This window comes from Pleurodeles waltl, chromosome 2_1 (assembly GCF_031143425.1).
Source record: "Pleurodeles waltl isolate 20211129_DDA chromosome 2_1, aPleWal1.hap1.20221129, whole genome shotgun sequence".
In the NCBI taxonomy this organism is placed as follows: Eukaryota; Metazoa; Chordata; class Amphibia; order Caudata; family Salamandridae; genus Pleurodeles; species Pleurodeles waltl.
The window spans coordinates 490,741,713-490,766,292 of NC_090438.1; the positions used below are offsets into that span (position 1 = coordinate 490,741,713).

Consider the following 24,580-nt stretch of genomic DNA (forward strand, 5'->3'; position numbering starts at 1 on the left):
CCATTGCTTAAGTTCCTTAGAAGTCCCTATTAGAGTAGCACTGCATGTACCTAGGTCCTGTAACTTAAATGCTACTATTTGGCTTTCAGCACTAATTGTGCCACCCATTTAAGTACACTTTCAAACATGTTTCAGGCTTGCCATTACATCCTGTGTTTGCAGTTTAAAACTGCCATTTTAACCTGGTCAAATAAACCATTTCCATGCCTAAACGTTCCTTTATAATAAATATAGGTCACCCCCTAGGGTAGGCCCTAAACGGGCCTGGGGGCAGTGTTTTGAAAAATGTGGACATGTACTTTTAACTTTTACATGTCCTGTTAGTGACTACTGCACGGCCTACCACTCCCATAGGACAAAAAATTGGGTAGCCTTATTTTATTTAATACACGATAATTTCAATTGGGAGGAAGTACAAATATCAAGTTTGGTGTTTGAAGATTTAAACAATTGAAATTTAAATCCACCTTGAAAAGTCGGCTTTTAAGTCACAATTCTGAAAATGCCGCCTTTAGAAAGTTGGCCTTTTCTAGATCTAAGCTTTTGGTGCCTGCAGCATGTGTCCTTGGTCATATGACTATGTGTAGCTAGCAGTTGGCATTAGAGTATTGCTCCCAGACAGTGAGACAAACAGGGAATAGTTGTTGGCAGGACGGACCATCTGTAACTTATTATGGGCAGAGTTGTCACCTACCACATTTGCACATCACAAAGCCTTTGACTCAGTACACTCACAAAGAGTTTCCTGCTAGCCTTTTGTGCCTCCAGGCACGCTCGGTCCAGTGCATGGAGGCAGGAAATTCCAAACACTGTTTGGGTTGGAAACTCCCAGAACCTCCTCCTACTATAAAACTGCCATCTAGTATAAATATTGGACCATCATAAGAATTTCTTCAGTGCACCTCTCCACCTTTGCAACACTGATAAGGGCTGCAGTGCTGCTCTTCTGAAAGAAGGACTGCTACTCTATTGTCCTGCTAATATGCTGCCCTGCTGGTCAATTGCCTAACTCAAAAGGACAGGAGCGGCACCTTGAACCCAGGCTCACCAGAGTAACTCCAAGGGCTAGTTGACTGGCCCCCTAATAAGAGCCTCAGGGACAGAGACGGCTCCAATCATCTTGCACACAGCACTTGGACTCTGACTGCTGTGAGTCTCGTCCCTCAAGAGATGCAATCCCTAGTCCTGGGCCCCTGAATGTTGGCCTGAAGGTGCTCTGCCAGCCTAGCTGAGGTCTCTATGGCAAAACCAATGCAGTAAAATCCATCTCCTTGTAGCTCCTTATCAGAATCTCTGCTCCAAGATGTATCCTTGACGCATGACCTTGTGATGCAGCTGGCAGCTCCTTGGAACTGCTGCAGTCTGACACATCCCTGATCCAGGACTTTGCATCATGAGCATTCGTCGACAGCATCCGTGACGATGACTCTGGATGTTGTATTGCAAGCCCCAATATGGTTTCATCAGATCCCTCACTGCACAATGCACCTCAGACACAGGACCTCTCATCACAGCCTGCTGCTTCTTAGGAACCTCCACTGCACAATGCATCCTCGTCTTGAGATCTCACATCTCTCCACAATGACGATTTAAGGTTCATTGTTCAATGGGCCAACTTGGTCCCTGTATCTAGCCCACGCTCTATCTCTGTCAGTGCAACCAAATAACCACAGTTGCTGCTTTGTGCTTCTAAGCACTATTTACACTTACATATTCAATACTGCATATCCCTGGTTCTACTAATCAAATTTTTGTTGCGTTGGTCTCAAATAATTAATTAAATTATGCTCTATGTTTTTAAATTAGTGTGGGGTTTTCTTGTGTTTTCATTTAAATATCTACACCTTACCTGAAAGTTAAGCCTGACTGCTTTTGTGCCAAGTTACCAAAAGGTTAAGCATGGGTTAACTTGGGGTTTGCTTTTGACTTCAACCTGCGAGGAATTGTGGTTTCTGCCTGTGTAGAGTTTCACCCCCTCAACCCTCAACCCAATTCCGGCAATTATTGTGTAATAATGTAAAATGCAACTCTGCAATGTCATGCACAACCTGATAACATATAAATGACATGATCAATTGCTAGAATGAAATGGTGATATATTTGGGGATGATTTTTAAATGGTGTGCTATACGTAAAGCAAGCTAAAACATATATTCACATTTTACACCTTCTAAATGAGATGGAATGTATTCTTAGCTAGAAAATGTTGGCCTGCATTCTGAATGAACTTATATTTTGTTGTTTTAATGTTGTGGTTAAGATTTTTGCCTTTGTGCTGCTTGCTCACAACGAGGGGACAACTTGAAATGAATTTTTTTAACACAACAGTTAGTGTGCGAATGCACAGAACATCCTTTTGAGTTTAGCAAGAAAAGTGGACCTATTTGCGTTTTTGTACTTTCAGTAATACTACAAAAGTATTGAAAAATGTTTCTCACTATCCTACGTGTTTAGGTCTCTGCCTCCACAACTCCTATATTTTCTGTGCCGAGGTCTCTTTTGCCTCCTAATTGCAGATATCTCAGCATACTACACCTACATTTTCAAAGTAAATGCAGGAGGGACATATGTAAGTCTTTTGAAAATAGGGAATACTTGCTGCTAACTGGAAGGGTTTTAGGAGGAGTAAGCAGGGGTTAAAGGAGGGCTATGGTGTGGTCTAGGCAGGGTTATGCACACACCCACAAATGAGTAAACCTACTGCTACTGACAAATGGCAATTCTAAAGTTACCATAACCAAAATGACCCCACCAATAGTAAATGTACTCTAGCTCAGACCTGGGGTGCCCAGCACTTCAAATGGCCAATCACTGGAACTGTAACACTTTTCCAAAGTAAAGAATTAAGCAGCTACCTAAACTAACACACAATAGGAAACAATGTTAAAATAAGTTACTATATTTGAACTTCATAATAAAATAAAGATGTAATTAAATGTTACAAATGCATAAATAATTGGCAAATATTTATTCTACTTTAAAATATTTTCACGGCTTTTTTTAATTTTAAAGATATATGTAACCATATTTTTTTAGATAATTAAATAATAAACATTAACCCCACACATAATGCATATTCATTTTTAAATCATAATAAATAAATATTCACATTTTCTTTCTCATGTGATTGTCTTAACTAAGTCTTTAAAATAATTTGAATTTACTTCAACGTGTATAAATTAATTAAATATTTAATAAAAAGAATGGAAAACATTGCCTTATTTTGGAGTATGAATTTACATTTTTAACTATGTATTTTTGAGTGAAACTTGATAACAGTGCAGAGCATAAAAATCTTCAGGGATTATTGCGTACTTAGAAAGACCATTGAAAACAATATGTGGCAATGTTGCCTTCTTACATTGTTGTACCCTTACCTTGGAACAAGCATATACTTTATGTCTTTATTTCTTCACAGATGCCTACACAAAGGCAGAGGTCATCTATACTTGGACCAATGGATCAGATAAGTCAGTGGCCGTGGCACCGGATGGATCCAGATTAAACCAATATGACCTGCTGGGCCTGGTTGTTGGAACAGAAACAATTCGATCCAGTACAGGTATGATATTATTATTGATGATATTGTTGCATTTTGCGAATGTATCAATTTACATGTGTTACTGGATTATAAAAGAAAGCAATGTAGCCTTCTTTCTTTTGTTTGAAAAGTATTTTAATACTTAACAGATAGAGAAGTGCATACATACAGAATATAACAATAGACAAAAGGACAATATCATAAAATACAAGAAAAGTGAATAATATGATAGTAAGGTAGAAGCATCCTCTGAATGTACATAAATTGATTAAACTACAAGAACATTATAAAAGCAAAGCACCATATGAAGAAAGAAAGAAAAAATACAAAGAATCTCAGCTTCTATATAATAAAAGTTAGCATAACAAAGGGGTAAAAAAAAAATGTATGATATATACATGTGGAATCTGGTCTTTGGGACAGCTCAGTAACAGAACCTACTAATTGATCTATAACTAAATAAAATGAACACGAAAGTTGGCTTGAGCATTTCCTCCAAGTTGACACAATGAGTGGTATATTTCTTCAAGGAATTATTAAGGTATGAAATCACAGTGACCGCTAACTCCTCTTTCAATAGCTAGTGAAACTGTTGAAACATAAATTCTATGTCGTCTATGGTTGAAACAGACACTGTACTTCCAGGCTTTCAACAAAACATTGGAAGCAGTTCTCTCAAATGTTGGTAATTGTCTAAAAAGGTCTATCAAGTGACTAATAAAAGGACTAAATATTCCAAACATCTTGAAAACTACCTATAAATATATTTGTAATGTCAAAAGGAATCTTTGTATCACAAATGTAGTAAATATTAATCCAATCTGTCCACAAAACTCTCAAGTCATTGGATAAGTAGAAATCATTTCTTTAAGGTCAGCAACTTCATGCTTAGATGACCAGCAGGATTTATCTGAATCACTATTCATTTTATGAAGTAAAATTGACATTAACAATTTTCTATAATATATAAAAAAGTATATGCTAGCTGCATGAGAGGATTTATTAATTATAAATCAAATTTGATTAAAAAAATCAACTAATCAATAAGAATCAAAATCTATTTCTCAAGCTAAGTCAACCTTAGATTACAATCTAAGGGCCTCATTATGAGTCTGGTGGTCTTCAGACCACCATACTTGCAGTGGCAGTCGACTCACCACTGCTTTGATGGTCTGACTGCCAAATTATGACTTTGGCAGTCAAACCACCAAATAAAAACAACAATCCTCACCAGTAACATGGTTCCTGACAGCATGACGGCGGTCACTCTTGTAATCAGATATGGTGGCACTGAACGCAGTGCTGCCCTGCTAATTACACCCTCCCTTTCTGCCAGCCTTTTCTTGGCTGGGACTCTGCCATGAAAAGGCTGGTAGAAGGGTAGTGCAGGAGGCCCCCTACACTGCCCACAACCATGTCATGGGCAGTGCAGGAATTGCTCGGCCCAGCTCCCTCTGAATGCACACTGTCTGCCATGCAGACAGTGAGCATTCCGAGGGTGCTGGTCGGCCCCCTCTGTGCTGCGAGATAGCACGCAGCTCCTTTAATGGAGCCAAGGGTCTGATGTACGAAGCAGTTTTCAAGTTGCAAACGGCGAATTGGCCTGTTTGTGACTTGAAAAATGCTATTTGGGATGTACAAAGCCCAAACTGTGATTCAGTAACTTGTTACCAAATCGCAGTTTGGGTTTTGCCATTCGGTATTAGGAATGGGTTTGACAAGGGCGTCCCTTCCTAATACCAAATCCAGATGGTACGTATGATTGTTTCGTGACCGCGAATGCGGTCGCAAAACAATCTCAGTTAGCACCATTTTCAAAGTCGTTCAAACCCATTCGCAAACGGGAAGGGGTCCCCATGGGACCCCTTCCCCTTTGTGAATGGTAGTGAAAATATTTTTCAGAGCAGGCAGTAGTCCCACGGACCACTGCCTGCTCTGAAAACAAGTTTTTTTTTTTTTCATTTTTCATTTTGAAATGCATCTCGTTTTCCTTTAAGGGACACACGCTGCATTTAAAAAAACAAAAGACTGCTTTATTTAAAAGCAGTCACAGACATGGTGGTCTGCTGTCTCCAGCAGGCCATCATCCCTGTGAGGGCAGCCATTCCCAATGGGGTCGCAAATTGCGACCTACCCCATGAATATTCATGAGGTAGGTCATTTGCGACCCCATTGGGAATCACAAACAGTGTCAATGATACTGTTGTACATCAGGTTTTGTACTTGTGGCCCCAAGTGATATCTCGTAGCACTGTTCCCGCTGGACTGACTTGTGGGAACACTCTATTTCAAGGTTTCTGCTGGCTGGTCAACCAGGTCAGACAGGCAGAAACTTGTTATAGGGTGGGGAGACGCCATCCCTAAGGCAGTGGGGTCCTCCAAGCGAGTTTGAGGGTACCGGGTTGGGACTGGCAATCTCCTAATGAGCCGCTAATTTGCTTATCACTTTTACAGACTTTGTATATATTCGAAATCTTGGAATACTGAGAAATATCACCATTGATAGAAAGGTGAAGATCTCTCTTGGATAGTGGTGAAAATGTATGTAATACTACATTAAATAATAATCCATATTTTCCCCTAAAAGAGTTTGGCAAATCAAACTTATTTTGTATTTCTGTGAAAGAAAATATTCAAGTATTATAATAAAATTGTCTAGCCCATATCAAGCTTTTATTTCACCATGTATTCCAAAATAATGTTCTATTTTTTATTTTAATTGATTTATTATGCCAATTAGTAGAGTTAGGAGAGTCCTCTTCGAACATCTGTACAATGCAGTGGCAGAAGCAGTCTACAAGCACTCTTCATAATAGAAGGTGTTAATGAAACTGATCTTTGAGAAAAGGACAAACAGCCGTGAAAGAAAACAGGCTAATGAAAGCTCTTTCCTGATCAACCCAGATAGGGCATAATGAATTGGATTATCTGACAACAGATATGTGGATTGCTTAAGTATTTTTCAAATGTAGGAAATCTGGTTAATTTACTCCAAACCCAGATTTAGTAAACTTTATTCTTGAAATTAAAATAAGATATTTCTTATTTTTCCACAAAAAATAATACTAAATACATTTTCTTAAAACGGAGACTGTTATGTGACCAGTGACACTGACATCATAAATAAAATGAACAAGACCAATGTCACATTCATTGAAACTAATTGACCCCTTCAAGTCATAAATAGAGGCTTCCATCTGAAAATTGGATCTTAAATCTTGCTTTTAATCAAATGTACCAACTTTATTAGGATTCCAAGACAAATATATATATTAAAAATGTCTTAGACAATATGTATTCCATGGAAGAATCTCATTTGTATTGAGTTTGGACCCTAAAATATTGGAAAATGATTGTACTTAAAAGCTGGACATGTGTTTTCGGGGTTTGATACATATATAAAAGAATGTTGTCGTCATATACTTGCATTTGAAAATTTAATTACTCATGCAAAAATCCACTAATCTCCATATGTTGTCAGATTTTAGATAGTAAGGGTTAAAATGCTGGAATAAATAACCAGAGTGATGGGGCCACCTTGTCTCACTCCACTAGAAATTCAAAATGGGTAGAGTGATATCATTAAGAAATATTTAAGCACTGGCAGTCTTTTGGCGCCCACTGCTTCGGCGGTCTTACGAAAAGACCACTGAAGTCGTAATGAGGGCCTATGTCTGATGGGAGGACCTTGTTAGTTGATTCAAGATAATGGGGGTCATTACAACCCTGGCGGACGGTGTTAAAGCGGCGGTAAGACCGCCAACAGGCTGGCGGTCTTTTTTTCAGTATTATGACCATGGCGGTAACCGTCATGGTCATCCGCGGCTTCTCCGTTCCGCCCGCTGGGCTGGAGACCTGGGTCTCCAACCCGGCGGCCGTCACATTACCGCCACCGGTATTTTGACCAGGCTTACTGCCGTGGATTTCCAGCGGTAGGAACCGCCATGAAATCCATGGCGGTAAGCACTATCAGTGCCAGGGAATACTTTCCCTGGCACTGATAGGGGTCTCCCCCACCCCGACTCCCTTCCCTACACCCCCCACCACCCCTGCCACCCCCCAAAGGTGGCAGGGCCCCCCTCCCCACCCGACCCCCAACATTACATAACTCACACACACACGGCACGCACGCAGGCACCACCAACACACACACGCATACACACCAACATACATGCCTACATCCACACACTCAGTCAGACACTCACACCCATATACAGACATACACGCACACATCCATACAGACATACACGCACTCATTCCCAAAACACGCAACACACCCGCAAGCATACACGCACTTACACACCCCCTCTACATACACAGACGCACACCCCCATGCACCCACACAACACACAACACCCCTCCACCCCCCTCCCCTAACGAACGATTGACTTACCTGTTCCGTCGATTCTCCGGGAGGGGACGGGAGCCATGGGGGCAGCTCCTTCGACACCACACCGCCAACAGAACACCGCCACGTCGAATCACAGGACGTGATTCGCTGGGCGGTGTTCTGTTAGCGTGGCGGCGGAGGTGGAGCAACCTCCACTTCCCCGCCGCCCGTCAGTATGGCTGTTGGCGGCTCTCCGTCGGAAAAAGGACAGAGAGCAGCCAACAGTCATAATATGCCGAGCGGTCCCTCGGCGGTCTTGTAGACAGACCGCCGAGGTCGTAATGACCCCCAATATGTATCATCTTATTGTCAAGGAATATGTTCTGGGGGTAAATATCTTTGTACAACTGAACAAAGTATCCAAAATATCCCAATCTTTAAAGACTAAAGTATTAAAATTATTATAAAAAGATTCCATTTATATATGCTCATTCCTTCCTTATTTTTATATGTTTGGCCAGTAATTTGACACAGCTATTCTAACAACCATATTATATACAGCTAGACTTTAATAAATAGGTAGAAGCTAAAGCTGTGGAATATTTATTAAATTCAAATTGTACATAAATGTAACTTTTTATGAGATCTTAGGAGAAAATGTATAAATGTTCTCAATTCGGAGTGCTTGCCATGACATTATCTAAATAATTTCTTATACTTCTCTTTTTTCTAGATAAAATCAATGACTTACCCATAGCTGAGGTATTACAGCATCCCATGTTGTCAGGAAAGACATGACATCCATGATATTATTAGCAAAGAGTTAATCTAAAAAGCCTGAAAGGACTGCAAAAGTTAATATTAAAAAGACTGTTTTAAATCTCCATCTGCCACACCTTAGAGAAGCCAAGGTCTCTTTGTAATGATGACAGGCATGATCTGATATTACAGTTGCTCCAATAATAATAAATAATGCATTATAGACTAAGGCGGTCATTACAACCCTGGCGGACGGTGATAAAGCAGCGGTCAGACCGCCAACAGGCCGGCGGAAAAATGTTGCTATTACGACCGTGGCGGAAACCGCCAACAAAGTCAGCCACTTTAACACTCCGACCGCCACGGCGGTACAAACAAACAGCTTGGCGGTCACCGCCAACAGACAGGCGGAGTATCACAACAGGCCAATCCGCCACCTTTTCCGGGGCGGATTCACCGCGGATAAAAACACGGCAGAAACAGGAATACCGAAGGAAAAACGCTCACCTCTACACACCCCACGAGGAACGAGAACGCCATGGATCCGGAACTTTAAATTCTACCTGCAATAGTCTTCCTGCTCCTCTACCAGGAGCACGAACGCCGGCGGCGAAGACCACGGTGAGTACTGCACCTACGGCCCAGGGGAGGGGGGAGGGAAAAAACAGGGACATACACACGCAACACCCCCACCCCTACCCTCACCCACTACAACACACACACTAATGCATATCAACACATCACAGTTACACCCCCAAGCCCCCCGGAAGAATGCAAAGACAATAGAAAATGAGTGTAACCATTGTAATATATTAAAAGCAAGTAGGCAGAAATATATATATATATATACACCATGTACAAAATATATACCAAGCATAGTAGTCCAGGTAGTGCTCTAATAAAGTCCGTGGAACACTGGGACCACACGGTAAGGGCAAGGTCCACACAAGATCCCCAACCATGACAGAGAGAACACTGCAGGGGCATCAGAGAGCCACTAAACAGGCACCTCAGGGGAAGGGAAAGGAAGGGCACCTCAGCCAGTTGAGTGCACGACGCCAAATCCACGAGGGGGCCACATGCCCACTGTTCCATCCTGGGGAGTGCAAAGCCACAGTCTCTCAAGTCTCTACAGCGGGTGGTTTGCCCACTGTTCAATCCTGGGGAGTGCAAAGCCACAGTCTCTCAAGTGGATGACAGTCTCCACTGGTTCTGGAGGGGGCTTTGCGCCCAGAGTGCTTCATCCTGCTAAGGACAGAAGTAGTGGATGACTTTCTCCACTGGTTCTGGAGGGGGCTTTGTGCCCAGAGTGCTTCATCCTGCTAAGGACAGAGGTAGTGGATGCCTTTCTCCACTGGTTCTGGAGGGGGCTTTGTGCCCAGAGTGCATAATTCACCCCGTGACGGACTCAGTTACGTCAGTGCCCTTGCCGCTCATGGGCCAGCAGTGCTTGAGACAGCGGTGCCCTGTTCAGCGGTGCTTGAGACGGCGGTGCCCTGTTCAGCGGTGCTTGAGACGGCGGTGCCCTGTTCAGCGGTGCTTGAGACGGCGGTGCCCTGTGCAGCGGTGCTTGAGACGGCGGTGCCCTGTGCAGAGGTGCTTGAGATGGCGGTGCCCTGTTCAGCGGTGCTTGAGACAGCGGTGCCCTTTGAAGTGGTGCTTGAGGCGGCAGTCTCCATTGCAGGGACTCAGCTGCTGGCGGTCCTTCATGGCCCAGCGGGGCTTTTGCTGGCGGTCCCTCATGGCCCAGCGGGGCTTTTGCTGGCGGTCCTTCATGGCCCAGCGGGGCTTGTGCTGGCGGTGGCCTCCTGGGCAGCTGGGCCTGTGCTGGCGGTGGCCTCCTGGGCAGCTGGGCCTGTGCTGGCGGTGGCCTCTTGGGCAGCTGGGCTTGTGCTGGCGTTGGCCTCCTGGGCAGGTGGGCTGGTGCTGGTGGGCCTGTCCTGGGCAGGTGGGCTGGTGCTGGCGGTCCTGTCCTGGGCCGGTGGGCTGGTGCTGGTGGTCCTGTCCTGGGCAGGTGGGCTGGTGGGCCTGTCCTGGGCAGGTGGGTTGGTGCTGGCGGTCCTGTCCTGGGCAGGTGGACTGGTGCTGCCGGTCCTGTCCTGGGCAGCTGGGCTGGTGCTGGAGGGCCTGTCCTGGGCAGGTGGGCTGGTGCTGGCGGTCCTGTCCTGGCCAGCTGGGCTGGTGCTGGCGGGCCTGTCCTGGGCAGGTGGGCTGGTGCTGGCGGTCCGGTCCTGGGCAGCTGGGCTTGTGCTGGCAGTCCTGTCCTGGGCAGCTGGGCTTGTGCTGGCGGTCCTGTCCAGGGCAGCTGGGCTGGTGCTGGAGGTGGCCTCCTGGGCAGCGGGGATGATGGCGGTCTTCTCCACCGTGCTGCTCTTACCAGACTTGCCGGGTTTCTTGTGGACCTTCCCCACCTTGGAAGGTGTCACAGCTGACTCCACACTCCCACCGGAACCCCTGGGAGCGGCTTTGGTGGCTGGAGTCTTCCGCCTCTCCTGCCGGGCACTGGCCAACTTTTGAAGCTTCACAGGTGGGGGACTGTCTGTGCTGTGGCTCCGTGCCACACTGGCTGCCCTGGTGGCTGGTGCACTCCAGATTCCGGTGACTACAGGCACCACTGGTCCCGGAGATGTTGTGGCTGAGGTGCTAGTTCGGGACCTATGAGACGGACGGGGTGGGGGAGATGTGGGAAAGTGGTCAAGGTTGGACAAGAAGGGTGAAGGTGCATGCGCTGGAGGCTGTCATGAGGTGGATGGCTGTTGGGTGGGTGTGTGCCTGAGTTTGTGTATCTTGGGAGGTGGCGTCACAGACACACTGGGAGAGGACACAGGGGACGTGTGAATGGTAGTGGGGGTGGTGAGTGCACGTGAGCAGGGTGTGGTGGTGGGTGTGCTGGAGAGGGACGTAGTGGATGTAGAGGTAGTGCATGCAGGTGTGAGTGTAGACGAGACAGGGAGGGAGGAGGGAGACGAGGAGGAGGGGGACACAGTGGAGGCAGTGGATGTTGGTGTGTCTTCATGTGTGTGATGCTTGCGTGAGTACCTATGGGATGTGTGGTGCTTATGTTTGCCTGAGCTTCCCTTGTGTGTTGACGTGTGTGCATGCTGGTCTGTAGGTGTGCTTGGGATAGGCTGAGTTACAGGGGACTGAGTCGGGTGGAGGAAGTTGGAGGGGGGAGGCTAGACACAGGGACAATGGCTGCCATCAGTGCTGATGCCAGAGTCTGAAAAGCTTGCTGAAGGGCCGTCTGACCAGAATGAATGCCATCCAGGAATGCATTTGTTTGTTGCAACTGCCTTTCTACACCCTGGATGGCATTCAAAATGGTAGACTGCCAAACAGTGAGGGACCTGAGGAGGTCAATGGCCTCCTCACTGAGGGCAGCAGGGGTGACTGGGGCAGGGCCTGAGGTGCCTGGGGCGAAGGTGATGCCCACCCTCCTGGGTGAGTGGGCACGGGGCGAAGGCTGAGGGGCTGCTGGGAGGGCAGTGCTGGAAGGGTTGGTGGCAGCTGTACCTGTAGATGGGGGTGGCACAGATGTTGCCGCCACCACAAGGGAGCTCCCATCAGAGGACGAGTCTGTGTCACTGGTCTCAGCTCCTGTCCCCACCGTGGAGCTCCCCTCGCACTCCGTCCCACTGGTGAAGTCCGAGTCCGTAGTGTGGCCCTCCATGGCCATGTGGGATGCAGCCCCCTGGTGCTCCGGTGCCACTGCTCCTCTGCCTGTTGATGCTAATGCACACAAGAACAGGGAGACCACAAAAAGGGGGGAACGACAGAAGAAAGACATGTTGAGTGCATGCGTTACCGCTACCGTTGGCGGGCACGACAGACACAGGAGCCCCCTGCACTACGCCGCGCTCTTGGGCTCCACTGTTCAATTCCTGGGAAATGGCCTACAAGGCTATGGACGACATCTGCACACATAGATGACACAGGGGCATGACTAGGTGTACTTGGCACTCTACAGAGGTGGGGTGGGGTGCCACATGGCCTGCCTTACGGAGGGACCTTGCCTACGGAACTCGCCCTTGCCTAGGGAAACCCACAGCCCACCTCCCCCACCCAGACCCCTTCACTGCGCGCAAAGTCAGCAGAATGAGAGTGTACTCACCCCCTTGTTGCTGCTGTGATGCCCTCAAGCACCCATCCAACTCCGGGCAGGCCACTGCCAGGATCCTGAACATCAGGGGGGTCATGGTGCAGCGGGCATGTCTCCCACGTTGGGAGGCCATCCCCAGCTGAGCCTCCACCGTCTTCTTGCTCCAGCAGCAAATGTCCTCCCATCTTTTCCGGCAGTGGGTGCTCTGTCTGTGGTAGACCCCCAGGGTCCATACGTCCTTGGCGATGGCATGCCAAATATGTTTTTTCTGGTGGGCGCTGACCTACATGAAATGTACAGGGGGAAGAGTAAGTTATTACCAACTGCACTGTCAAAGTGATTGGCCCCCATCCCTACCCTTGCCATGTGGCACATGCATTCACCGTTTCATGCATGCCGCACTCTCCCCCCTTCCTTCTTACATCCAACCCTCTCCACACAGGCATAGCCCATACAACATGCTCCCTGTGTACTTACCTGTTTGTCTGGAGGACCGTAGAGTAGTGTGCACTGGGGGAGGACCCCATCCACGAGTTTCTCCAACTCCTCCGATGTGAAGGCAGGGGCCCTTTCCCCAGACACTCAAGCCATTGTCTCTTCCAGACCGAGGTCACAGCAGCACTTGCAGTGTAGGTCCTCTCCTGTCGAAGATCAGTTATCGAGTGATTGAACAGATAGAAAATGGCGGTCATGTCCGCGGCAGTGTGTACCGTCACCGCCGGCGTACATCGTCATTGGCTCCTGGGACCCATAGGGACCAATGTTAACCAATGCAGCACTGCGCCGCGGTCTTCGACCGCCTACCGCGATAGTGTACAATGCCAGCGCAGTTACCTCACATCCCATTGTCCCACTTTAGAGGTCAGGCACCCACCATTTCAGGGGCCCACATGGCTTCATTTTCAACTGCGTCACACATACCTAGGCCTAGACTCAACATACATACAGGCCACTTTTTGTGTATGAATGGTGTTCTGTGTAAACTGTGGGTACGTACCTCTGAGTTGTTTGACTCTGTGCTCGCTGTTGTCCTTCATAGGCACCATCCGCTGGGACATGTGAGGACATGGCGGCATCCTCCGGTGTACCGACCGTTGGTGGGCCTGTCGACAATGGAGGAAAGACATGTGATTATCACATACAGGCTTGACCGCGCCACAATCCAGGAACTGTGTACCCAGTTGGAGCCAGACCTGATGTCAGCAATCCGCCAGCCCACAGGAATCCCCCCTCAAGTGCAGGTGCTGTCAGTGCTCCATTTCCTTGCAAGTTGGTCATTTCAAACAACAGTGGCCATAGCATCAGGGTTGTCCCAGCCTATGTTTTCCAACGTGTTGTCCAGAGTGTTGTCTGCCCTTCTGAAACACATGCGGAGCTACATCGGTTTCCCTCAGGTGGAGGATTTGCCTACAGTAAAAGATGATTTCTATGCCCGGGGACATATCCCCAACATCATAGGTGCCATTGATGGGACCCATGTGGCTTTGGTACCCCCCACAGGAGTGAACAGGTGTACAGAAACCAGAAGAGTTATCATTCAATGAATGTACAGATGGTATGTTTGGCAGACCAGTACATCTCCCATGTGAATGCCATGTTCCCTGGCTCAGTGCATGACGCCTACATCCTGCGGAATAGCAGCATCCCTTATGTGATGGGTCAACTCCAGAGGCACCGTGTGTGGCTATTAGGTGAGAACCTGGAAGCAAGACAGTGGGAATGGTTGTCTGGGTCTGGGGATATCCCTACAGGTTAGTGCATGTCTAACAGTTGTCCCTTGCCATTTGCAGGTGACTCTGGTTACCCCAACCTGTCATGGCTACTGACTCCAGTGAGGAATCCCAGGACAATGGCAGAGGAACGCTACAATGAGGCCCATGGGTGAACTAGGAGGGTGACCGAGTGGACCTTTGGCCTCCTGAAGGCCAGTTTTCGGTGCCTCCATATGACAGGTGGATCCCTATTCTACTCACCAAAGAAGGTGTGCCAGATCATCGTGGCCTGCTGTGTGCTTCACAACTTGGCTTTGCGACAACAGGTGCCTTTTCTGCAGGAGGATGGTCCAGATGGCCGTGTTGTGGCAGTTGTGGAGCCTGTGGACAGTGATGACGACGAAGCAGAGGAAGAAGTCATGAACAACAGGGACTCAGTGATCCAGTAATATTTCCAGTGAGACACAGGTAAGAGTACAGACCTGCCTACTACATGTACTTATACACTACTGCCTCTCTACTGTCTGTCGTTTTCACCCAGTGTATGGTCACTGAGTTGTCACTTTCCCTTACGATTTCGATTTCACAGATGTGGGTCCCACTGTGTGACACCTGCTTAGATTCCTCAAGGACTAGAGCTGTGTGACATAGGTATGTTGACATTACAATTGAAAGAGCATTTTGTCACTGTAATTGCTAATACACTATTTCGAAATCACAGACAGACTAAAGATTGTTTTGTGCTTTAAGTGTGTTTATTTAAGTGCTCAATATTGGAGGGGGTAGTAAAATAGTGAGGGGTGATGGCGGAGGAATGTCCATGTCAGAGTCCAGTCTATTAGTCTCACAGGTGCATTGCCCATATGGGCATAAGAAGTGGAGCTGGGGCAGTTTAAGTATGGACAGGGTGACAAAGTGGGACAGTAGGATGACAATCAGGGTGGTCTCATTTCTTGGCGGGGGTCTTGGCATCGTGCTCTGTCTTGTTCCTGGATCTCAGGGACCGTTTGCGGGGTGGTTCTCCCTCTGCAGGGGGTGGGGTGCTGGTGTGGTGGTCCTGTGGCGGGGCGTCCTGTCCACTAGCGCCGGCGGAGGTGGTGGGCAGTTCATAGTCCATGCTAGTGTTAGGGGCCCCTTGTAGTGCCACAGTGTCCCTCCTGGTGTTGAGTACTTTCATCAGCACCCCTACGATGGTTCCCAGGGTGGAGCTGATGGTTCTGAGTTCCTCCCTGAAGCCCAAATACTGTTCCTCCTGCAGGCGCTGGGTCTCCTGAAACTTGGCCAGTCCCGTTGACATTGTCTCCTGGGAGTGGTGGTAGTCTCCCATGTTGGAGGAGAAGGCCTTGTGGAGAGTGGGTTCCCTTGGCCTGTCCGCCCCCTGTCGCACAGCAGCCCTCCCAGTTCCCCTGTGTTCCTGGGCCTCTGTACCCTGGACAGTGTTCCCACTGCCACTGCCCCCAGGTCCCTGTTGTTGTTGTTGGGGTGGTGGGTTAGCCTGGGTTCCCTGTAGTGGTGGACACACAGCTGATTGACGTGTCCTGGGGACGGAGGTATGGGCCTGCTGGGTGGGTGCTGTGCTGGTGTTTCCAGAGGGGGGAAGCTCTGTAGTGGCCTGTGACTGTGTGATGGGAACCGACTGTCCCAAGGTCCCCATTGGGCCGGGCTGGTCATCTAGATCCAGTTGGACAGAGCTGCTGTCATCACTGTGGGCCTCTTCTGTTGGTGGTGTGGACATGTGTGGACCCTCCTGTCCGGTGACGTTGGGTAGGGGTCCTGCAGGGGTTTAAAAGGATGTTTGTTACATCTGTGTGTGGCATGGTGTGCAATGGGTGGGTGACTGTGTACCCCAGTGCTTGCATTCCTGTGTGGGACCTTGTGTGATGATGGTTTAGGGAGGTGTATGGGTATGTGCAGTGGGCATGCTTTAGTGATGGGTGTCCATGCTTTGTTGTTGCATGCAGGGCTTGGTGTTGGGATGGGTGGTTTGTGATGTTGGGACATATGTGAGGAGTTGGAGTGCTGGGGGTGAGGGTGGGGGTATGTGCTGGCATGCAGGTAGGGTGGGGGATATAATAGTTAAGATTTGTCTTACCAGAGTCCATTCCTCCACCTACTCCTGCGAGGCTCTCAGGATGCAGAATCGCCAAGACCTGCTCCTCCCATGTTGTTAGTTGTGGGGGAGGAGCTGGGGGTCCGCCGCCAGTCCGCTGAACCGCCAGGTGGTGTCTTGAGACCACGGAACGCACCTTCCCCCGTAGGTCGTTCCACCTCTTCCTGATGTCATCCCAATTTCTTGGGTGCTGTCCCACTGCGTTGACCCTGTCCACTATTCTTCGCCATAGCTCCATCTTCCTTGCAATGGAGGTGTGCTGCACCTGTGATCCGAATAGCTGTGGCTCTACCCGGATGATTTCCTCCACCATGACCCTGAGCTCCTCCTCCGAGAACCTGGGGTGTCTTTGCCGTGCCATGGGGTGGTGTAGGTGATGTGTGGGGTGGAGTGTGGGGTGATCAGTGTGCTGATATGTAGTGGGGTGTTGTGTGAGGTGCATGGAAGTTCTGTGGATTCGTGTGTCATGATAGTGTGTGCGTATTTCTGTTGGCATGACGGTGGAGGTTTTGTTTTCACCAGTTTATCACTGACCTTTGGTGTGGTGGTCTTGTGTGGGTGTCTAGATTTTGGCGGATTCAGAACTGTGGGTCATAATAGCTGTGGCAGAATTCCGCGGCCGCGGCGGTGTGTTGGCGGTCTTCTGCACAGCGGTAAGCGGCTTTTACCGCCAATTTTGTAATGAGGGCCTAAGTGTTATGCACAAGGGAAAACAGTTATATACTTTAGTAGTTGGATTATTCAATCTCCATAAATTTATGAGAGATATTTGTTTAATATAGCCTTTAAATGATTTTTTTTTTTTTTGGTATGTATTGTTCAAATCACTTCAAGGAGTCAAATAATCATCTGGATAATTCATGTATATAGTTGCAAAAATATTATAGAAAATACAACAGGTTAAGTTGGAAATGTGTTAATAATAAGCGTGGCTATTATCTATCTGTCAACCTCATCCAATTTCTTGGGAGATTACCAAAACATCTAGTTGTCCATCACAAAAATCATTACTACATAATTTTTCTTTTTATGTACAAGATGAACAAAATATTTCACCAACCGAACACCTTTCAAATTTCATAGCCTCTTATTCTGACAAATGATTTTCCTGAAAGAATAGCACTATGCAAATTATATATTGAGAGATGTGTGATAATCTTTTGTCCTTTCTCAATAGGAGTACCAATATGACAAGGTAATATTTTGCAAAATAGAACCAGATAAAAATGTAATATGTGAAATACTCTACACAACCAGGAACAGTAAAGGTACAACAAGTGTAAAATTCAACATGAACCTAAAAACTAGGCATGTCAAAACAAATCTAACAGTGATACAAGGGGATAGAGACTGTAAGACGTCCAAAGGGGAAAACAGAATGAAAAAGAGAATAGAAAAACACCTCTATACAAATAAAGAAAAAAATAAATACTGTATAACATTACTATAATGAAGACAGAGGGCTGGGGATGGTGAAGCCGAAAACATACAAAGCAATGCTTCACTTCCAGTGCAGCAAGGACTATATTATATGTTATGGATAAAGGTAAAACAGGGGATGTATACAGAAAACAATGTATTAGAAAATAAATTTTAGCCTCATATATTCACAATTATCTTTTTAGCAGAGAGCATTTAAGTAGAAAAATGCCCACATCTTCTCATTTACATTCTTTGAAAAATGTGTGCAGTTTACTTAAGCCATTGTGTTATTCTTGTAGATTTCTTTAACCAAGCAAGGATGCTCTAAGCCAACTTTTGTATTTAGGGCCTTCAATGCAGGATGCATGTCTGGGAACATATTTCTTCTGTCAGCAGTTGCTTCTGACACATCCTGAGAAAAGAACAAAGTGTTTTCAGACCAAACATTTTTGTGAGAGGTTTCATAAATCAGTATTTTCTAGAAACAGGATTATCATCCATCAAGGTTTAAAGGAAGCTGTGGCTAGAGTTGATTTATTACCCCATCTATGAGCTCCTTCGGCGTTTAATTTAACATAATTGATTAATTTAGTATTTTCAAATGAAGGATTTTGAAAAAATTATAATAGATATTCTCCTTCCACACCTTCAGGCAAACCCTAAATTCTTAAATTAGTTCTTCTGTTTCTGATTTCCAGTTCCTCAGTTTGCTTCCTAAGGAAAGGCATTTATTTTTGCACTAGAGTCTATTTTACATCTTGTATATCACTCATTCTCTGTTCTACCTCCAAAACTCCTTTTTTCATATATGACCATTTGCCATCTAAGGATTGTTGCCTCTTACTAATTTCCGCCATTTGTTGTTTAAGTAACTTGATTGATTTTTGATGGTGATGCTTTAATTAGAGAAAATAGTTTTTTTTGGCCTTTAACATTTGCTGGCATTCAGGGCTAGAGACAACTTAGATGTGAGGTTTTAGGTATCACAACTGCAGAATAAACTTGTCTGGACAAATGAGAATCACCCATTGTGTCAGACTCTGAAATAGCACCAGAACAATAAATGTGAGCTTGCAAGGAAACTAGATAACTTCACCCTGCTTGTTTTACCCATACAATGCCACTAGAGCCTAAAAACAAATCAGGGCTGGAATCACAATTAGGCTGAATAATCAATGTGAGGCATGTATAAGGCAGCATGCGATATACCAAGGATGATGTTAGAAAAAAACAGTAACCATAAAAGTAACTAGGCTAACATGTGAAAAATGTGCTAGGAAGCTAGATGTTTTTAAAATCCAGGACAACAATCTACACATGCATAACTGAAAACAAGAGTTTGTAAGTGGCATGTATATTTAAAATCAAAATGCCAATGCTGGTCATCCGTCTTGTTGATTAAAAGATAAAACATCCAACAATGATGCGCGCCAAATGCATAAACAAGGAAACAGGAAAAGGTATAATAACATGAAAAGGCAGTATTAGAAAAAGTAAAGCAACCACTGGGAAATCCAAGGGAAAAAGAAGGCACAAGGGGAGTCATCGATGAGAAATGGCTAAAAGCAATTTATGGAGAAAGTATATTACACAGAAGAAGTGTTGTCATCATACTCCTTCACAAGCCAGAGCCTGTTCAATGCCATGAATCAAGAAACCACCAGTTTTGTGAAGACAAGCCCTGAGCCACTAAGGAGGTCTGCTATGCTGCAACCATCTTTTTGAGGTTCCAAGCCACACCCCCATGCTTGCTTTTGAAGTTCAAATGTTCTTATGTTTTAATGAGCACTGTGGAGGAGTTCCTGCTGAATGACACATCACACAAATTATTTCGGGGAAGTCAAGAAAAAGGTGCTACTGAAATAATTGGTGTTGATGACGTTTACAACTAATTTATGTGCACATGATTAAACATACCTTTTAAGGTGCTATTTTAATAGGCAACCATTCCTTATTTTGATCACTTTGAAACATATGCTACTAAAGAACGTTCACCATATTAAAGATTTCTAGAAATTATCAGGTATGAAGATTCCAACTCATCATTGGGACTGGGGCACTTCAGTTAGCACTCATCAGTAATATACGATATGTCTATTTATAGTATGGACCATGTAATGGTATCCTGATGTGTCTTTTCAGAAAATAACTGTACATCAGTGATGCCAAATTAAATTTTTCTTTTAGCATTCCTTGAAATTAATGATAAAATGGTAAACAGCTTATTATTTAAAAACAAAGGATTTTAATAAGTCTAAAAATCTGATCTAGAAAGAAGGAAAGAAGTGAGAGACAATTGAACTGGACATAGTCCTACTTTTCAATCATGACATACCCAGCGGGCTAAGAGATCTAAACAAACTGAAAGCCTCAACTTATTTATTGTGTCTCTCTTGGCACTGTGCACACTTCATATAGTTTGTGACCAGCATAATTAGTGTCATTACTAGAATGATTACAGTTGAGCAATGGTGGGGATAAAAATAGACCCTCTTGCTACAGCCACTGGATAGTATCAATGGTGATGTGGCTTGTTAAATGCTCTTTATGAGGTTTGGAATGACATATACCCACTGAGGGACATAAACATGCCAGTATTGTAATGGGATAGAGTTGACCAGGCATTTAAATTACGCTTATAATGATAGTTGGTGATAAACAGATCACTCTCCAAAGAGAGAAAAAGGAAAGTCAAGAACACTGTATTCAGTTTTGACATGGTACTTATAAATTCATAATCTGCAACGTATTGATCAAATGCATTCTCTTTTGAACATATGTTGTTTCCTGTGGAAATAATCTTTCAGAATATCTGATTAAATTTGCAAATATGCCCAGCTGCATACTTTATTTGAGGCCATCAGTTGTTCGGAAAACTTTCTGAAATGTATTTTGCAACATGGTACATTTCAGATGAATACTTTGGGTGAAGTTCATAATCACTGGCTGGCTGCTTAACATTCCCACTGCATTGTTAAGAATGGTAGTGGACAGAAGCTGCGAGGCAAGTTTATAACTCACTATAATGTACCTGCCCCCACTATGAGCCTTACCACTTAATGCTCATAGTTAGGATTTGATGCATTCTTGGTTGTCACAGGCCCAAAGCACCATTAATGGTCCATGGGGACACACTGCACATGTGAATTTATGATGGTTTTCATCCTTTTTTCTTTATAAAGGCAATGTAGATGCATATAAATAAGAAGACTTAAATCACTGGATATGTATTGTATTCAATACATGAAGCATAGTTCAATTTTAAGCCTGATACTATACTTGTCTTCCGTTTCAAGTCTTATCAACAGGATTTGCAGACCACAAGTGACAATGTGCTTCACAAACAGTAAAACAGATATATGACTTTGGTAAATCACGTTTGAATAAGTTTTCTCAGCATTCATTGTGTTGCACTTAGAAATACTGATCAATAGCACAATTGAGAAGCCCATAAATAATCTGCACTGTGTTGAGCAGAGGTGCAAAAGAGAACTTCTTTGGTGAAGAAAATCTGACGCTATCATAGCAGATAGACTTAAATCTTTCATCACATAAATTGATTTGGGTAACAATTTCAAAAGGGGTTGCTTTGATCAGATTAACATCCATTCTCTTCTTTTAGCCTGCCTGAAGCTGAATTTTTAGGTTGCATTGTATGTGGTCCTTTGCTGTGTTTAGAGCTATATTTCTGTTTGTCTCACTAAGGACAGACATGTCCCTGTTCTGTCGTTAGAGTGTTTATTGTTTCACATCCTTCTCTTTGGCTCGATGGAAAGACCTGGAAATGTATGTATCCTCTGTCAAATCAGATGTGGCCTCCTGTTGATAAGATTGAGACTTTAGCTCTCCTCATATTCATGTTATAATGGGTTGTGATGCTCTGCTTGATATCCTTAATCACTATAGCAGAACTATTTCTTCAGATAACATTTTTATCACTAATACAATCCATCTGAAGAGGTCCATCACGATTATCATTTTTAGATATCATGAGTGCAAGAATACCTTTTCTGTTTGGAAGGAGCAATCTTGTTCTTGGGTTTAGGAGGAGGATACACTGCTGAGTCTAGGGTATGTATTCTATACCCTAGGTCTCTCCATTGTTTGTGGCTGACATCTTACTTGTCATTGAGATCTTCTTTGATGGTATAGTACTGTTTTCTTTCTTTCCGGAACAAATACTTTAATTTTCAAAGCTTGCAACCTCAGATTACCCTTTTTTGTATGGGTGCCCCCCACCCTGTCTCGAGGGCTCATATTAGAGTGTTGCCCCTCCATGATTATTAATCATACACTTTTTTATCTCTAAGGCAGCACTGTAGCCTGCCTAAGCTTGTTCATTGTCTCCAAGACACAAATTGACCTTTTATTCTTTATTAAATAGATCCAGATTTCCTTTGATTAGGATGCACATATGCTTGACTAACAGGTTTTACCTTTGTGTTCATACAGGAGTAATCTTGCCCATCGACTATGTTTTACAATTAATGTGTTTTCTTGCACTATTATTTATTTCTTCATCTCAGTTATTCTTCTTCATTTTTATTATCAGCAATTTGGGTATCACCAAAGTTGTTCTCTAGCCTGCTCTGTATTTGTACACAATTCACATGAATATTGAACAAACCTGGACCTAATATCTATTCTCTGCTTCCTGATCTTCAGATAAGGAACTTGGCATGATAAAGTCATCTGGTTTGCTAGCAGAGAGTTTCACATAATGTAAACCCATCTACAAGGAGCAACAGAATGCTGTAAAATGAGGCATCACAGGGCAAGAACTGATAGATAATTTAAGATGATGAGCTGGGAGAAAGGTTGATGAAGGCTTTTGATGATTTATTATATGTTCCTTTAAAGCTGTGCTCTTAGCTGTTTCATAAACTGTAGTAGAATTGGGGACACAATGTTAATAGTGAATTGAGTGTCAAATGTCAATAACAAGGTAGGAACTCTATTTAGAATGTGTTCTTGTCAGCTTGAATGTGCATACTGAGCAATGTGTACATGCCTATCTAGTTCAAACATATTTTTGCCACATCTTCTCTGAAAATGTTTTAACTAATCTGTCTTTGATGATGACTTACAAAAAACAAATGGCATAACTAGTCACTGCTGCTGAACACCACACACTTATTATCTTACTTTGATAATACCTTGGTCATTAATTTATCCTTTAGAGTCAGGTAGTTATTAACATATTTAGAGCCTTAGTCAACCTGCCTCCCATGAATTGTTTACTTTAAGAGATGTTCTCATCTGTCCAACTGTAGATTATTTACACAAGAGTTCACGTTCAACCCAACATATAACCTCATGCATTAAGCTGAAGCTCACACACAGGTAAGAGCTATTCAGATTCTTAATCAAGAAAAGATCCTGAGATTGAAGAAAACTGCACTGTAGATTCTATTGTTGTATTTGGAACTGTAATAAACCTAGTTATTTTCTCGTTATACATAGACCTATTTCAAGCCACTTCCAAGTAATAACTTCTTTTATAACAGAAATTGTCACAAATATATAATCAAAATGTAGTACAAGTGACTTGTAAAAACATTGCTTCACTCAGAAATTGCATATCAGATCCAATAGCCAGATGTTATTTCTTCCACTGCTTGCTATTGCTACAGCTTGAAAAAAATCAAACTTTTGATTCAATTAACACATTGGATCACAAGCAATGTAATGCACATTAAATGTACTCCTAAGCACCCTAAAATGTAAGAGGATCACAGACATAGAATGTGTAACTTATGTATTCCTAAATAAAATCAAACCAAATTAATTATCTAAACTAGAAACAATTTACAAATAAATCATGTCTGCATGATACATTGTAGCCTATTTTGTAAGACTGTAAAATGCAACACCCCACCGTAACCAACAACCTGGCAGTGTACGTATGTAATGATCAAATATTGTAATGAAAATGAAAGGGTTCTATATTTGTGGGAGACATTAGTATTTTGTGCTTTATATATGGCAGGCTCAAAATGTTTTCATATTAAACACTGTCTAACAGGGGTTGAAAGTATTTCTGATAATTTCATCAAACACTGACAATACTGTTGCTTTTACACATCAAATTATTGATGAAGTATTGTATTTAGAAAATACCAGTCCTTTGTGCAGAAGGCAGATTACATGACCTGTATATTTAATATAATTGTTATATTTACTGCACACATTAGATCTGATTTGAAGAAATTAAGTTGATTTTATTATTTTGTTTGGAAGTAAAATCTTCCTTTCTTTCTTAGGAGCATCTTACTCAGTTGCATTTGTAAAAAGGAATGTGATGTAGGTAATATCTTTCTTGATCTGTATGGACCAAAGTATCAGCTGAGGCCTGGTCATTATACCAATTTTTACCCTTCTCTACACTATCCAGTTGTCCCATTGCCCCAGGTTCTTTCTTTTCTTAACAATATAAAGAGAGTAATACTCCTAACCCTTTCAACAATGCCATTCTAAATACCCTACTGCAAACCTGATGTGTCTTCTTCTGAGAATTCTTTCTGTGGCCACTGCATCAACAGCAGCACTCAACTCCCATTTTACAATTCCTATTTTCCCCAACCTGTTGTACTTGTTCACTTGTGAT

The 24,580-nt window shown here is 44.1% G+C and overlaps 1 protein-coding gene across 1 annotated transcript in view; it reads left to right on the forward strand.

The window, feature by feature from the left end:
• LOC138265760 (gamma-aminobutyric acid receptor subunit alpha-3-like) overlaps window positions 1–24,580 on the forward strand; it is a 1,591,340-nt gene that overhangs the window by 1,284,377 nt on the left and 282,383 nt on the right. Inside the window, exon 8 of the mRNA XM_069213778.1 lies at window positions 3,419–3,562. Within this exon, the coding sequence (XP_069069879.1) occupies window positions 3,419–3,562 (144 nt within the window). The remainder of the gene's footprint in view (window positions 1–3,418; window positions 3,563–24,580) is intronic.